Genomic DNA, 17,008 nt, shown 5'->3' on the forward strand with positions numbered 1-17,008 from the left:
ACTTGCTGCGTTGGATCTATCAGCCTACTAGCTACTGCTGAGCACTGACTGCGTTTCTGTGGTGTACGTCATCGCGCAAGTAGCCAATCATGTTCTGCTCTTTCTGACAGCTGCACCCTGAACGTCAGTCAGTGAGGAATGCTGTAATATATTTATCGAAATATTGGAAATGTGTTTAAAAATCATATCACCGTTATTGAAAAAAATTATATCGCGATATATATTGATATTGAATTATTGTCCAGCCCTAACCAAAAAGTTCTATTTTGGTTTCATCTGACATTCTTCGAATCTTCTTCTGGATCATCCAAATGCTCTCTAAAAACTTCAGATGGGCCCAAACATGTATTGGCTTAAGCAGGGGGACACGTCTGGCACTGCAGGATTTGAGTCCCTGGTGGCATAGTGTGTTACTGATGGTAGCCTTTGTTACTTTGGTCACAGCTCTCTGCAAGTCTTAGGTCCCCCGCATGGTTCTGGTATTTTTTTGTAGGTTTTTGTAGGTAACTAAATAATTAATTTTCCACCATAATTTGCAAATAAATTCTTTAAAAATCAGAATGTGATTTTCTGGATTTTTATTTGTATTCAACTATTTTTTTCATAGTTGAAGTGTACCTATGATGAAAAGTACAGGCCACTCTCATCTATTTAAGTGGGAGAACTTGCACAATGCATGGCTGTCTAAATACTTTTTTGCCCCACTATATATTATGTAACAGGGAGCCAGTACCGTGTTGACAGAACTGGACTAATATGGCCAAGCTTTTTAGTTGTTGTTCAAAACAGATATATACCCATTTGCTTTTGCAGACTAAGTGCACTTAACTGATGCCACATTGTTATGCAGAGCTTGTGCCACAATGCTTCACCAAAACTGGATTGTAGTTAATAATTGGATCACAGATTTGTGGTAACAGGGATTTAACATAATTTAACATTTACTACTACCATAATCTACAGACACAAACATTATAAAAAATATTTTGTTCCTTTGGTTCCAATGATGTTAAACTCTAGTTCAAAGGACCCGACTATGATGCAGCTTTCCTGTATTGCCATAAACTATTTTCCCTTGAAGGGACAAATGAAGTATGAAGTAGTGGTAGGCTACTAGACTCAATTATTTCAGAGTAGGTCAGAATAAAATTGAATGTAACAATTTATTATCAGTCAGGTGAACATGTATTGTGCCAATTAATCAATTAAAGACAACAATACAAAACATCAAAGGCTCATAAATAAAGAGGAAAAGATGCATACCTGAAATCAGAATGACACAATGCTGAGTGTTTTCCATACCTTTCTAATCCTCCAAATTGAGGCATGAACTAAAACTGGAATTTGCAATAGACCTGGAGTTAAATCAGAAGATAATTGGCCAGAAATACCCTGGGCGATGGCACACCCTTCACAGTAGCCTAAGCAAAATATCTTTAACTTATTTTCTTCTTCATTGTTTTCCTGTCTAATATTTAAGGCACAGACACTAAAACGAATGTTCATATATCAATAAAAGCACTATAAAAATCCTCATGTCATTTTAAGGTGGTATTAATTTGGTCATGCATGGAAAAGCCTCATTTAAAATTCTGTTTCTATAGTCATATGAACACAGGACGTTTAGTTAGGGGTGATCAGACTGTTTTCCAATTATTTGGTGAGATTGAGAATAATAAACTGAGTGCAGACTCGACATCTCTTGGACTCGTTTCAGTGACTATACACTGTTCAGTCAGACAGGCTGGATGCTGGGTAATGATACTCTCTAACTGCTATTCTTTCTCCATTAGGCTGAAGACTTAAACTAATGATGACAATACAAAAGGATGGATAAACGGATTTATGCGTCTCAACGCATAACAAATGCAGGATGCCTGTGCCCCTCGGTGAAGAAACGACGCTGTGATCACGTACAAGTTTGTGAATACGGAGAATGCGTATTATACGCAGGAATCTGTCGTAAAATACGTCCTGGGCTCTGTACTCTGGTGTGAAAGTGGAGAATACGAGTGCTTCAAATGATCGCATAGGATATTTTCTCAACCTCAGCCGAGCTTATGTTAGCAGCCGTGAGCTGAACACTCAGAGAGTACGGGGGAATCCGGTGGATTTCTGACGGAGGCCACATTATGTCGCTCGGAAATGTACCCGAATAATCGGATGACAGCACTCCGATCCGTCGAAGGAAAACTTTCGGGTTCAGTTTACACGGTGGGCTTGCAATAAAAGGAGGTCGTGTGGCTAACAGGATCCCTGGGAGCTGTGGCTAGCATGGTGCTATCACACATGCCGCCGTACTACATCGATTGAAAGCCACTTTGACTGCGTCTCTTCTCTGGTCGGCTAATGTTCATGAGGCGTGTGTGGGTCCTTCGTTCTCAAGATCTCCACTCCCTTATAGGGAGACCTGAATCCGAGCTGCTATACGGGCCATATATTTGCCTAGCTTGACTGTCATTTCATGTATGGATGGACGCGTGCATGCTTTGACAGAATCCTGCGTGCATCGTTGCAGCTGGCACAGAGTATCCCAAGGAGGGGCTCTTACTATAGCAAATATACATTGGATCCGTCGAAGTGTTTAATTTGCTAACTGTCTCCCTAAGAACACTGCGTAAGGCTGCAGCGTACGCTACGTCTTTTCGGAGAAATAATATTGGGTGACATTGCAGTCTCTCCCCTCTCTCGGGGAGATAGAACGTAAGCTATTCTCGCTTATTACGTCTGTCAAAAGAAGGGAAGGTGGAGCATTGTCCGTCGTACGTGCTGACGCAGTGGGATTTTTACGTGTGGTCTGCGTTTCGACCCGCCCTTCCCGCGGTGACGGTGATGGGTCGGAAGCGGTGTGTCGGTGCAGATTGTTCGAAGATGGCGGCCGGGTGCTGCGGGGTGAAGAAGCAGAAGTTGTCGGGATCCCCCGGAGCGGGGGGTCCCGGCGGGGCGGGGAGCGGGGTAGCCGGGACCGGACATTGTGGATCGGAATTGGGGATCGGGTCGTCGTCGACTGTAGTGGCCGGGAACGTGAATCGGATGAACGGCCTGGGGGGTCCAGGGGGTAGTAGTAGTAGCAGCAGCAGCAGCAGCAGCGGCAGCAGCAACAACACCAATGCTCTGTCCCCGACCCCGGGAGGCTACAACTCAACTGGCATCTCCCCGACTCTCAGTCCCGGGCCTGGCTCAGGAGGCAGGAAAATGGTCGTTTCGGCGGAGATGTGTTGCTTTTGCTTCGACGTGCTTTATTGCCATCTATACGGATACCAGCCTCCTCGAACACCCAGGTTTACAAACGACCCCTAGTAAGTAGCAAGATGGCTATTTTGACCTGGTTTCCCTCAACAACAGATGGTGTGCTTCCCTTTCCTATGCAGTGACAACGATGTGTTGAGTATTATGCTCCTCGGCGAAGTTTTTCTCCTGCTCATCTTGGTCTAATCTTTCCCCCCATGTTATTACTTAGTTTGTTGTGTCTATATCAAATGCACTCACTTATAGTTTACTCGCTATTAACCCAAGCCCTCCCCATCAAAACAACAGAAAAGAGCTGTTATCATGTTTCCAAACTCGAAGTTTCAGAGGTGTTTTAGGTAAAAATTAATAAACACCCGCTAGTCTACCGTCAGTCGTAAAAGATGCGTTTTATTGATAGTTAAAGCACTGTAGTTTAAACATTATTTATATATATATATATATATATATATATATATATATATATATATATATATATATATATGAGGGCAAATATTTGGTTTTAGGATGCATGATTTAGAAGACTAGAAGTTAAATGTATGATTAATAATGCGATTAATGAGTCCGATAATTAGGAATAGCTGATGTTTTCTTTTTCCCTGAAAGAGATTAAATGGGTGTTAGCCTGCTCTTCTTTATTCAAGCTTATCTGCAAGCTAACATGCTAAGCGATGTTAGCCAACTTACACGATTCACATCACGGCGAATATTCGCCCCATTTCTGTTTATTTATACTCCGTTCCCTTTCTTTTCTTAATTCGTTAGATTTTTGTTTAAAAAAACGAGTAATATTTCGCTTAGAAGCTGTTGTTAGTGGTTAGCTGAAGTGAGCTAACGTTAGTAAGCTAACACCCCAAGAGTTCGTTACGTTTCCCCCGGAGATTTACATTCGAAAGCTCTTACAGTATTGTTTAAGTTAAAAACAATACTGTAAGCGATAAAGCAACACAATTTATATCAGGGCACACAACAACATTTCACATGTTAACTGTTAAATCACAAACAGTTTAATTTTCTGGTATTTTGTCACTTGGTAAACACCGAATCTTTATTATTTTGGATAATTTTAATCGAGCTACAGTTCGTAAACTTTTTCAGTTAACGACGTTAAAGGAATGTTTATCTTATCCGGTTAGTCAGGGTTCGTCGAACTAGGTAATGAATGGATGTCTTGACTGCAGTTCCTCCCTGTTGCTGAGAGCGACACTAACCCGAAATGGACTAACGTTACACACACGCATTGAGGCAATATATACAAACTGCATATTTACATAAGGTGCTGCGTTACAAAAATATGAAACATTTGTCTTGGCCATAGTCAACGATTTTCAGACACCTCAAAAATTGAGATTGATGCAATTTGATTTGAATCTGGAGTATATTTATCGATATGCCGATCTGACCAGTATGTGCCTTATTTTACAAAATAACTGTTGTTGTTGTTGTTTTTGTAATTTAAACTATTTATTTATTTTACAAATGTAACCAAAATATATAACACAGGCATTTAACTGAACTCTGAACATTTTTCACCCTGTATTCCAATTGGGACATAAGTACACCAAATAAAGTACACTTTAGATTAAAAATAAATCAAATAAAATAATGTGGGAGGGGGGTGTGTGGGTTTACACTTGAGATCAATAATTTGATGACAGCTTGACAACCGCCAAGAAAGTATTTCATGTTTCTGTGTTAAAAAGTGCAATGTGTCAAATCTAGTGCAAATCCAAATAGGAAACATAAAATGACATACTCGGACATAAAATTAAGTTCAAGGTCTATAGACCAGCGATTACTTTTTGTTTTGTTTTTGGCAGAGCCTACCTGGTAGCAGAAAATGACAGTTCTATGGAAGCCACGCAATAAAAGATTAAAAAAAAGTTAATTTAGAGTTTGTCTCATAATTCAGACTTTTTCCCTCACAAATCCAAGTTTATAGCTCGCAGTTCTTGAAAGGATAGACAGAATTGTGAGAGAGACTCATTATTCTGTTTTTTTCCCTCTCATAATTGCAAGATATAAACACAAGTGTATCTCACAATCCTCGTTTTTCATGGCATGGATTCATTTCATGGATATGGCGAAAGTTTAATCTGTCAACTAGCTCCGCTTCACGTTCCTCTGGTTGGTTGAAGCTAGGGCTGGGCGATAAATCGATTTTTATCAATTAATTTGAGTGTGTAGTTTACGTCGACGCTTCCCTCTGGGCTCCCGTAATGGCTCAGCCCTCCCTGTGCGCGTTTGCCACAGAGATACACAAACAACAAGGATAGTGTCTTACAACATACACTGTAAAAATAAAAGGTGCCTCGAGGAACCTTTTGGGGTTCTTCACTTTGCCACACCGGCGGAACCGTCTGTAGATCCTCTAGGCACCCTTTCAAAAGAGGCGGTTCTCTGAGGAACCACCCAGGATTCCTGAGGAACCCTTCCTTATGAACCACCCAGGGTGCTTCAAGGCACCATTTTCCAATGTAACTACCCCCCCCCCCCCATATAATAATAATAATTGTATTTATAACGTACTTTTATCTACTATAAAATAACATTTATCTATTTACATTTTATTTGATTGAAAAATGAAAAACTAAAACCAAATGCAAAGCAAACATTTTTTTATTAATAAACAACAATATTGATTAAATAAAAAGTTAAATAAATATTTACATTGAACAGTCAATAGCTACATCAACATCTATTTCAGTGAAGTGAATAATGTTAATACATTATACATAAAGTTTACACATGAAAAACTATGCATATACATATGCATATTTATAAAAGATAAATATGATTGTTAAAATATATATACAATTCAATAGTACAAATAGTACAATTCAAATTTACTATAGTAGATTGTAAAATGCAGTCAACTGTAACATGTTCACACTTGGCATTTTAATTAATTTATGAGCCTTAACACAATTATAGGTAGCTTGATGCTCTCCTTCTGAATCCCTAACAGATGCTGCAGAAAAGTAAGTGTATTTTTAATTGGTTTGTTGTATTGTATGTTGAATAGGAAGTAGGCACTAATAGTGAGGCCTACTCCCATGGTTATGTCATCCGGTTCATCAGCAAACAGTTCTTCACCATCAAGAAATACTGCAATGCTGCTTTCACCAAATGGGTTGCCAGTGATCACCATTGTTGGTGTGAGGTTCTGTTGAGGCTGTTGGTTGAAAAAAGAGGGGTTAAGATACAATTTCATTACAAAACTTTAACATGTATTCATTTTCCACATTTATCCAAAGTGACTTAAAAATAAGGAACAGCAAATTTAGCTGGTCACTAAGCTAACAATATACATAATATTCAACGCCATTTATTCTTTGTAGCAGTGGCTTTAAGGTTGTGGAGCGGCTAATTGCACAAAATCTCTATCAATAACTGGCATAACTTTAAGCTGATTATTTGAATCATCAATGACCCAAAACATTTGCATAATTAAAAACTGACCTTGTTTATTACATACAGTCCAGCAGGATCATCATGTAACAGGTACGGCAAGACAAGGATTCCTGCAATGACCATGAGGCCTAGAAATGTAAAGAAAATAATGATTTAATATATATATATATATATATATATATATATATATATATATATATATATATATATATATATATATATATATATATATATATATATATATATATATATATATGTATGTATATGTATATGTATATATGTATGTATATATGTGTATATATATGTATATATATATATATATATATATATATATATATATATATATATATATATATAAAGAAAAAACACATACAGTAGCTGTGGACAAAAATATGGACTGTACAAATTATATGTTGAATGCATGTTTATGCTGAGTGTGAGGGGGTTCACAATTACAGAAACAAATAATTTTACTTATAAACTTTCATTGCTTATCTAATGTAAGCAATACAAAATATTCACCTTTGTGTGCCTCTTCAGCATGTGATTGAAGTGCAGTGTTGTACATAGCCAGTAGATCCTTAGCCACACCTCTTCTTTGTGCCTCAGTCACAATTTTTTCTGCAGTGGTCCCAAATCCAGTCAAAATTCTTCTGTCCACATCAGTATTGTATTTTGTTTTCATTTCTGAAAAAATCTGATTTGAAAAAAGATCTTTTCAGAATTTACATTACCAAAGATATGAGGCCTAACTGACAAACACCATTTTATTTATTTATTTTATATAAGTCCAGAAATATACTTACATTTGCTCAATGAACACTTTTTTTCCAGATCAATGCTAAATATACTAGATATACTAGAGGAGAAAAAAATATAAAAGGAAAGGGTTAGAGTTAGGGCAAAAATATAGCAGTTTAAAATAACACAGTATCGTTATACAAATCATTACCTTTATGAACCCTTACTAAGGTTAATAATCGTTTTCCTAAAAAAAAAAACCGTACTAAAAAACGATTAAAAATCATGGTAACGTCAAATTAACCCTGGTTTTGATACACTAACAATTTTACTATGGTATTTGTAGTCAAACTGGTGTTATACGAATGCTTATTAGTCTTCACTTTTACTAAAACATAAAAAAAGTATAAAACAGACATTTTTACACAGCCATGCAATTAAGCGTATATGTGTGGCCTTGTGTGTACACATTGTATCTAATTTGTATAATTATTTTGGCGACTTTACTCACCTTAAATTGAAAAGTCATATGAAGCAGTTATTTTGAAGAAATGTCCGTTTTTTTTTTGAATCGCCGCTTCTTGCGTTGAGCGCGCGCAGGACGCCAGAGAGTCCTCGTCGTCGTCGTCTTCTTCTCCTTCTTTCCTCTTCGGATTATTATTGTTGTTGTTGTTGTTATTATTATTATTATTACTTATCATAACAATAATAATACTATTATTATTATTATTATTATTATAGTTATGTTACAATAGGCCCAATATAATAATAATAATAATAATAATAATAATAATAATAATAATAATAATTACACCTTTTGAAATATTATATTTGTATTAAGTTTCATTTTGGCCATTCATAGTTTTCTCGTGTCGTCACAGGCTTATAGGAACGCCCACCTTGAGGGAAACTCCTCCATTGCCTGCCAGTCATTTTTACCAGGTTAGGTTATTAATGCAGTAAGACAGTGATATTAAAATACCAAATACAATATACACCTTATTGATATGGCACTTGTACAGGAAAGCAGAACACAGAATATTAGTGCAACATATTTTAATATAACTGTTTTAATGGTGGGATGCACTGATAAGGATTCTTTCGGTTCACCTCTGTCTGCTGCTTGATCAGCTCTGCCTCTATAACGGTTTTATTGCGTAATTCATGTATGTTTAAAATTACGTGGTGCAACCATAGACTGTAAAAAAATAGGGTGCAACAAGACTTAAAATAAAACCCATATCAACAAATCTTAATTAGCGTTAATTGAATCCTTATTGGTGCAACTCACACTAGTATTTTTCACGTTAAGCGTTTTAAAAACGTCCCGCTGTTTTTAGTTATTAAAATACTGCGCTATATGAATCATAAGTACCCAAAACGTGCATCTTGTTCACATATTTTTTGTTTTAAGATGGAAATTTGAAAGGCTTGTCCTGCAGTTTTATTGCGGTTTTGCCCTCCAAGGCTCCGCGATTGTCACTTGACTGAAAACAATAACAACATAACAATACTTCCTATTAGTTGAACAGTTTAGCCTATTGTCCTGAAAGTTATTTAATTCAGAATTTAAAAATGCAAAATATCAAATGCTGTTCATTTAGCGGTCACATTTGTACTGTTTGTCGTCGGTAAAAACAGACCAAGACATAGGCCTATTATTATTATTATTAATAATAATAATAGGCCTATATATATATATATATATATATATATATATATATATATATATATATATATATATATATATATATATATATATATATATATATATATATAGGCTATATATATATATAGGCTATATATATATATAGGCTATATATATATATATATATAGGCTATATATATATAGGCTATATATATATATATATATATATATATATATATATATATATATATATATATGATCTGTATCACTGATCTGTAAACATTTCAGTGGAAATTTCCTGGAAGTTCTGTGAGGCCATATTAAGATATACCTGTTGTCTATATATATATATATATATATATATATATATATATATATATATATATATATATAGACAACAGGTATATCTTAATATGGCCTCACAGAACTTCCAGGAAATTTCCACTGAAATGTTTACAGATCAGTGATACAGATCATATATATATATATAGACAACAGGTATATCTTAATATGGCCTCACAGAACTTCCAGGTTCCACCAGATGCTGGCTTTTACAAAAGAGATCTTCTAGGAACCACTGAAATGTTTACAGATCTTACAAGAACCGTTTTATAGAATTTGAGTTCCTCTAAGTTCCCTTAAAGCACTTCAAGGTCTCATGGTAGTTAAAAGGTTACTCAAGGACCTCATGACTGAATACAGAGTGCTTAAAGGTTCCCAAAAGTTCCTGCAAGAACCGTAACGACTGTAAGTGGTTCCACAAGTAACCCTACTATAGGAGAAAGAGCTTTGAGGCACTTAAAATACATTTTGAAGTTCCTTGAGCACCCGATAGGATTTTTGAGGCACCTTTAGTTTTTACAGTGTAGTGTCATTTGTAATTGGTTCAGTTTTTCACAGAACAATTAACAATACCCTGCTGCAAAGTGTTTGATGTCTGAATGGAACTGCGCTACTCATTTGAGCTGCAGCGCAAGCTCATACACGGGCCGATCTTGTGACAGACACTGATAGCCTACATAGCGCTGGCGATCTAGTGAGAGCGTTTAAATTCACCACAGCATTAATAAACATTGTTACTGCGAGATCTAGTGGAAGCGTTTGGGCGCAGAATTCTCTTTTATGAACCACAGATATCAGATCAAGCAGAGCTGACGTGGAGACCAGGAGAAACATTGAGACAACATGAGCGAAAGTCAGGGGTTTCAGTCACAAATCACCAAAATACACCATGATTTACTGCAGTAACACCACATGGATTTAATGTTGTTGTTGTCATGAATTTATCTCAGGATTCGTAACCTTTTGAGATTGAAATTCAAGCACTTTCCAATGGTTTCCAAGAGCTTCACACTTATTTCCAGCACTTCAAAGCTCTAAATATCCCATTTTAATGCTATTTTTAATGTGATGGTTTGAAACTAAAAGTTTAAAGGGGTCTTGTGGAAGAAATAGTCAAAAAAAATTTGTTTGTTTTTATGTGTAATCCATTTTGTGGCAAACAAAAATATATGAAATGCCCACCACTATAACCAGCAGAAAAGCACTTATTGATTTATTAGCCATTTCAACTCTCTAATATATGGAGAAAAGTAGGAAGTCACAAAGTCTCATGAAAAACTAAACTTTTCTTCAAATTGCAGAAATTACACAGAAAACAAGTAAAGAGCTCCTTTAATAATCACTGAAGCTGTCGGTCCGTTCAGTGTGAGGCTATTAAACAAAGGTAATCTATATTTAATAAGAGCATAATATTAAGATTTTCCCTATACCTTTTTTGCACATTACTGTTGTATAATTTAATTTTATCTGCATATCAATTAATAAACCTTTGATATGTATGCTGTATATTGCAAAATATATGGTGCCCATTTATAATGTGGATTGTGGAATAGTCTGGGTTTATTCACATGTTGAAAGTTTTGGATCCCAGGTAGGTGCTACCAGGCCGCAAATATTTTACCTAAACAAAATAAAGTTAACTTGTTTTGAAAGATTATTTGTCATCAGCAGCCAGGTTGATTTTAAGTAGCAGGGGGTAAAAATAAAGTAAAATTGTAAATCTGATTTTTTATGAAAAAGTCAGGGATGTTTTTTTTTGGCTATATCGCCCAGCCCTAGTTGTAGCGCTATCCAGTTGCGTGCAGAGGGAGTTTGAGTGTGCTTTGACACTTAGTTCGACTGCCTGGACCGAACCAGAGTTTGATTGATCCCCCCTGCCCCCACTGGACTGTGTTCATATTATATTTTTTGGGTTCGAAACAGTGTTCGTTTGCGTCATCAAAGCAGCAGCTGTTTACCCGGTTACTTAGTAACGACAGTGTGCATGAAGCCGGTGAAATGCATAGATTTGCTCCCTTCACTTTATATATATTTTTCACTGTTGGTTTTGTTACCAAAGCTTCAGTACGTAATGGCACTTGCGAGCAGAAATGAGATCTAGAGCTTGCAGTATGTCAGTGACGCTCGTCAGGTAAATGAGTGAAACACCCACAAAACACACATTTTTATCAACATATGTCATTAATAGTGGTTCACTTCCGCAATTTAGTACGATTGCGTTCACATCAGCAGCGAACCGTACCGGAGTTCACATGAAACGAACCCCAGACCACCTCTTTAAACGAACTCGGGTACGGTTCCCAGGTGCGCACCCGAATTCGGAAGACCGCGTTCACATCATCCAAACCAAACAAAATCTGACATCAGTCGAACCCGGGTGTGCACCAAAAGTGCTAGTGTGAAAGCACCCTGAAAGACAACCGCTTATCCGGCCCCTTGGATTGAGCCCTGATTTCCCAGACCCAACATCTTGATGTGGGTCTGGCTTGTCAGGCTACTCCAGTCTATGACTTGCAACATAAACATTTGTGTTTAGCTTCAAAGGGCATCTTCAATGACGGAGTTCTTTAAAAATGAAGACTGTATAATAAACAGATGGTTACAGAGTAGATCGTTCTCCGAGATGTGTTTTCATGGAAATCGAATGTAAAGAGTTTTATTTCTAAAAACAGATTAGCTTATAACACTAGTCTATGGGGCACAGGGTAGTGAAATTAAATTGCTAGTTAATACCACTAACAAGGCTAAAAATAGTCTCACACTAACACAATAGGAAAATGAGGGTCCCTACATGCAAGCCGTAGCATTGAGAACTTTGTAAGTGTACAAACAGTTTAATAAGAAGATACTTTATAAACACAGTGCATTACGCGTTCACGGACAGGCACCATCTTGGAAAAAAGTCTCAACGAGTCAAGCCACGAATGCTGTGCTAAGTGATGAAATGTGACTTGGAATCTCATATGGTCCGTTGTTTCCGGAAGAAATCACTGAACGCAACAGAGAAAATAAATAAATAAAAATGTCCATGTTATTACATTTTTAACAAACTTAATTCCTATTGACCAGCTCACTTAGAACAGCGCTCGTGGATCGATTCGTCGAGACTGTTTTCCAAGATGGCGCCTGTCCGTGAACACGTAATGCACAGTGTTTATAAAGTATCTTCTTATTAAACTGTTTGTACACTTACAAATAGGGATGGGTACCGAAACCCGGTATTAAACGGGCCCCGGGGCTGAATTTGGAAAGACCGTTGTATCGATAAGCTCGGACGTTATCGGTTCTGCTGTTGGTACTTTTGAAAATGGACAGAGAGAGAGAGAGAGAGAGAGAGAGAGAGAGAGAGAGAGAGAGAGAAACGACAGCCCACGGAGGACATAACTAAACATTCAAATATAGCCTAGTTTCACTTTACACTAGATTGTGATAATGTGATTTTATTTTAGATTTTGGCTTCTTTGGCAAAGATTATAATTTTGATATTTATATCTAGCGCAACTTAATTCCCCTTTGAGCAGTTGCCTACGCTGTCATTTCTCCATATAACTCAAACGTAATGACAGAATCAGCACGATCGGTGATTGTTGTAAAATACAGTCTAGCTACTGTTGGTAAATTGTGGGACGCGTTTAATAATAAAAAGAGCGATTAAAAGCACAAAAATGTGTGCAAGAGATTGTTCCCAAGTCAGCGCGAGCTCCGAAACAGCCCACAACGAGACGAGCAAATTACACTTTCGGTTTCACACTCGCGTCTAAACGATCAAATGTACACAAATATCTATGTCAAAATGACCGGCTTGGAGAGTCTCTTAAACACAGTTTGTGTCTAAAATGGACGTAGTTATTATGGATAGTTGGGAGAAAATGTAGTGCATCTGCCTATTATCAGTCGCCTATAGATCTGCACGTCTGTCTTAAAGAGGCAGCAGTGTAAATAAACATGCTGACAAATTACTGCGAATTAAACAACCAAATGCAAAGAGCAAATCACTCACAGCTCTTGAATGAATAACTTCAGCTTTAATAATCATTAATTTATCCTATCTATGATAAACTATGCAGTGTTATTTGATTAGCCTACTAGAATTCTTCCTGAAATTAAAGCACTGTGCAGGCCTATATAATGTGTATCTTTGTTAATTGTGTGTGTGTATATATATATATATATATATATATATATATATAAAAATCTCAAAAAGTACCGATAAGAATACTGTTAAAGTACCGGACCGATAAGCAGTATCGTTAAGAGTAGTAACACTGTTAAAACCTTAACGATACCCATCCCTACTTACAAAGTTCTCAATGCTTCGGTTTGCATGTAGGGCCCTCATTATGCTACCGTGTTAGTGTGAGGCTATTTTGATCCTTGTTAGTGGTATTAACTAGCGATTTAATTTTACCACCGTGTCTACCCTGTGCCCCATAGACAAGCGCTATAAGCTAATCTGTTTTTAGAGATAAAACTCTTTACATTCGATTTCCATGAAAACATCCCAGAGAACGATCTACTCTGTAACCATCTGTTAATTACCCCTAGGTTCATTTCTCACCGGAATTGCCCTTTAACTTCGGAACATTATGCAAAACGGAAATGTATGGCTCATGTTAGGCCTGCATGATAATGGCTTATCTTATAATAAAGATATTTTTGTTCAAATTATAAATGCGATTTATTATTCTCATTTGAAGTGTCTGTGACCCCATCTTAAGATTTTTCTAGTCGACTAGTAGTTGTTCATTTCAGCCATTAGTTGACTAATTGCACATTTATATTTAATTAATATAATTATAATATAAAAAACACAATGGGCCTTTTAAAATTCTTATATAAGCATAGTTTAGTCTATTCAGCACTCAAGCACACGCATAAAGCAAAACATCAGCAAAAAAAAGTCATTTTATTTATTTATAAATAAACTAGTGTTTTCTGAGTCTGTGTCGGCTGTAAAGATGAAACTGACTTATCTCCACAGAATAATGGATGCACCTTTAAAAGGTCATGCAACTTTCATATGGATTACATAATTAGATAGTATAAGTAGACGTTTTAAGATTTCTATAGAGTTATTTCTCATGTCTGAGGCAAATAGCCTATGCAGAGTTTCGGTTCGGTTTTGTGATGCACTCTAGTTTAGAAAGAACGAGACACAGAAAGTTTATCCTGTTTGTTTTCTTTATTTTTTTTTTACAAAAGTACAACCAGTGCTTCATTTGTATATTAATCTTTGTCAAATCACAAACAATAAAAAGGTTCTGTGACTGACACTGACCCTACAACTTCAGTTTTTCCTGAACATACAATATCATCACAAAATGGTGATGGCACACCTGTAAGTGTATTGTTCACAAATTTCTGCACAGCAAAATGAACCTAAACACACATTACTACAGCCCGGCCCTAACTGCAGCCTAGGGCTGGGCGATATGGAGCAAAAAATATATCTCGATATATTTTGCTATATCTCGATATACGATATATATCTCGATATCTTTACAGGAAAAATAACCCCCTAAAAACTACAGCAAAAACAAATATGCCAAATACCACAAAAACCTTTTTTTTTTTAAATTGAAGTGCAAAGAGGTAGTCAAGTGCTTTTGCGACATTTAAAATAAAAAACTCCCTGATTACATAAATAATAATAATTTAACTGTAAAAGAAAATAAATAATATTGCCTTCTTTTCATTTATTTCATGCAAAAGATGAATCAAAGACTCCCTTTTTTACAGTTAAAGTAAACAGTAAGCATTTTGCCGAAAGATGGGGGCATGACTGTGATGTAAATAAACTGATTTTGTCATAACACCACTTCCTGTTAAATTTGTATCAAAATTCAAACAGTGATGTTCGTCATGAGTTTGACAAAATTCAAACTCATTATGCAGATCATGTAGGCTACACATGAGCTGCATTTCACTTCTTTTCCAGTTACAGAACGAAATATGAATGTCAGAAGGTAGGCTATATGATAATATGATACAGTACAACTGACAGAAGAGCACCGCGTGTCTCAGGACACCCGGGATGTCGCGTTTTTCACTCTTGGTTAAAACGTGAATAGACCTATTCATCATAATCCCGTGATAAAGCTGACAAAATAATAATAGTAATGATATTGCAATACTTTTTAAATGTTTTCAAATGATATGCGATCATTTTGACATTTTAACCGAAAACTATGCGATCAGTTAGACACAGATCATAAACTGGCATGATTGCGACCGCGTCTCGCACCAATAGTGTCAATCACCTGACTGTGGGTGAAACGTGCGATTTGAACTATGATGAACATTAATATTTCTTTATGAATTTTAGCAAGCAGTTGTGTTAGAAGGAAAACATGGTCTCTAAACTGAGTCCTGAACAACGTGCGCGTTTGTCAACATGATAACTAATCCTCACCTGGTTGTGGAAGCAGCCGTGTTCAATGAGACAACACGCGAGGGGAGGGGGAACAAAGCAAGAGGCGGGAGGCGCGCGAGGCTCCGCGAGCACAACACAGAGAAGGCAAACAAGCAAAGTGGCGGAATCAGAATTTAATATAAACAATATATCGATATATACGATATGTCCAAATCCATATCGAGCTGAAAAAATATCTCGATATATTTTAAATATCGAGATATCGCCCACCCCTACTGCAGCCTAGTGTATTACTCTGTCGCGTATTTAGTGTTGAGACCAAAAATCTTTCAGTTTACCATTGATATTTTGACCACTGACGGACGAGCCACGAGGGGGCAAAAAATTACACCCTCAGATTTCAGTTTTCAATTTGTCAACAGGGTTGATTTTTTTATTTTTTTTTATTTTTATTTTTTTAAACCCTTTTGCCACGTATTATCACACTGGTGATTAGAAATTCATTGTCTGCTAAATTCAAACGTGCTATTTTTACTTTGGGTGTCGCTGAGCCAGAAACGGACGCGCTTATTGCTTTTCATTGTGAACTGAACGTTGCAGCATGTTTTTTTTTACAAAATGTAAGGATTGTCGGAAAGGGGAAAATCGGCCCAAAACTGGTCTGAATATCTTGTACCCAGCATAAGTAAAAAAAAGTCCTCAAAAGAGTTACAGAAGACAAGTAAACAATTGTAGCCTGACACTGCTCCATTGGGCTGTGATTATGGGGTGTGTTTCAACCGAACTAGGAAAGACATCAGTTGGATAGACCTACAACTAGGGATGGGTATCGTTAAGGTTTTAACGGTATTACTACTCTTATCGATACTGCTTATCGGTCCGGTACTTTAGCAGTATTCTTATCGGTACTTTTTGAGATTTATATATATATATATATATATATATTAGGGCCAGGACTTTAACGCGTTAATTAAGATTAATTAATTACGTGACTTTAACGCGTTAATTAATTACGCAAAAAAATTAAAAATTTAACCGCATTTATTTTTGCACCGCGGAACGTTTTTCAATGAATCAGTTTCGACGGACCGATTATACTGGAACACCAACTAGCGCGACAACGACAACAACAAACCAACAAACTGTCTCAATCAGCTCCCTAGTTCAGTCAGCAGGACACGGATCAGGGAGTCAGCCCATTGACTTATGTCCTGATCAGTGCCCTGACTAGTGAACTAGGG

General features: G+C 36.6%; 1 protein-coding gene and 1 long non-coding RNA gene across 2 annotated transcripts in view; one reads left to right on the forward strand and one right to left on the reverse strand.

Annotated features, from left to right (window-relative positions):
• Nucleotides 1–1,762: 1,762 nt before the first annotated feature.
• Nucleotides 1,763–17,008, forward strand: part of ammecr1 (AMMECR nuclear protein 1) — a 71,934-nt gene continuing 56,688 nt past the window's right edge. The window contains exon 1 of the mRNA XM_067422865.1: nt 1,763–3,299. Within this exon, the coding sequence (XP_067278966.1) occupies nt 2,833–3,299 (467 nt within the window). The 5' untranslated portion in view covers nt 1,763–2,832. The remainder of the gene's footprint in view (nt 3,300–17,008) is intronic.
• Nucleotides 6,172–7,354, reverse strand: LOC137045785 (uncharacterized). The gene is made up of 3 exons (XR_010898840.1): nt 7,186–7,354; nt 6,712–6,791; nt 6,172–6,424 (listed from the first exon to the last, which is right to left on the reverse strand). It is a non-coding gene; the product is annotated as an uncharacterized lncRNA (long non-coding RNA).

This window comes from Pseudorasbora parva, chromosome 18, assembly GCF_024679245.1.
Source record: "Pseudorasbora parva isolate DD20220531a chromosome 18, ASM2467924v1, whole genome shotgun sequence".
Classification (NCBI taxonomy): domain Eukaryota; kingdom Metazoa; phylum Chordata; class Actinopteri; order Cypriniformes; family Gobionidae; genus Pseudorasbora; species Pseudorasbora parva.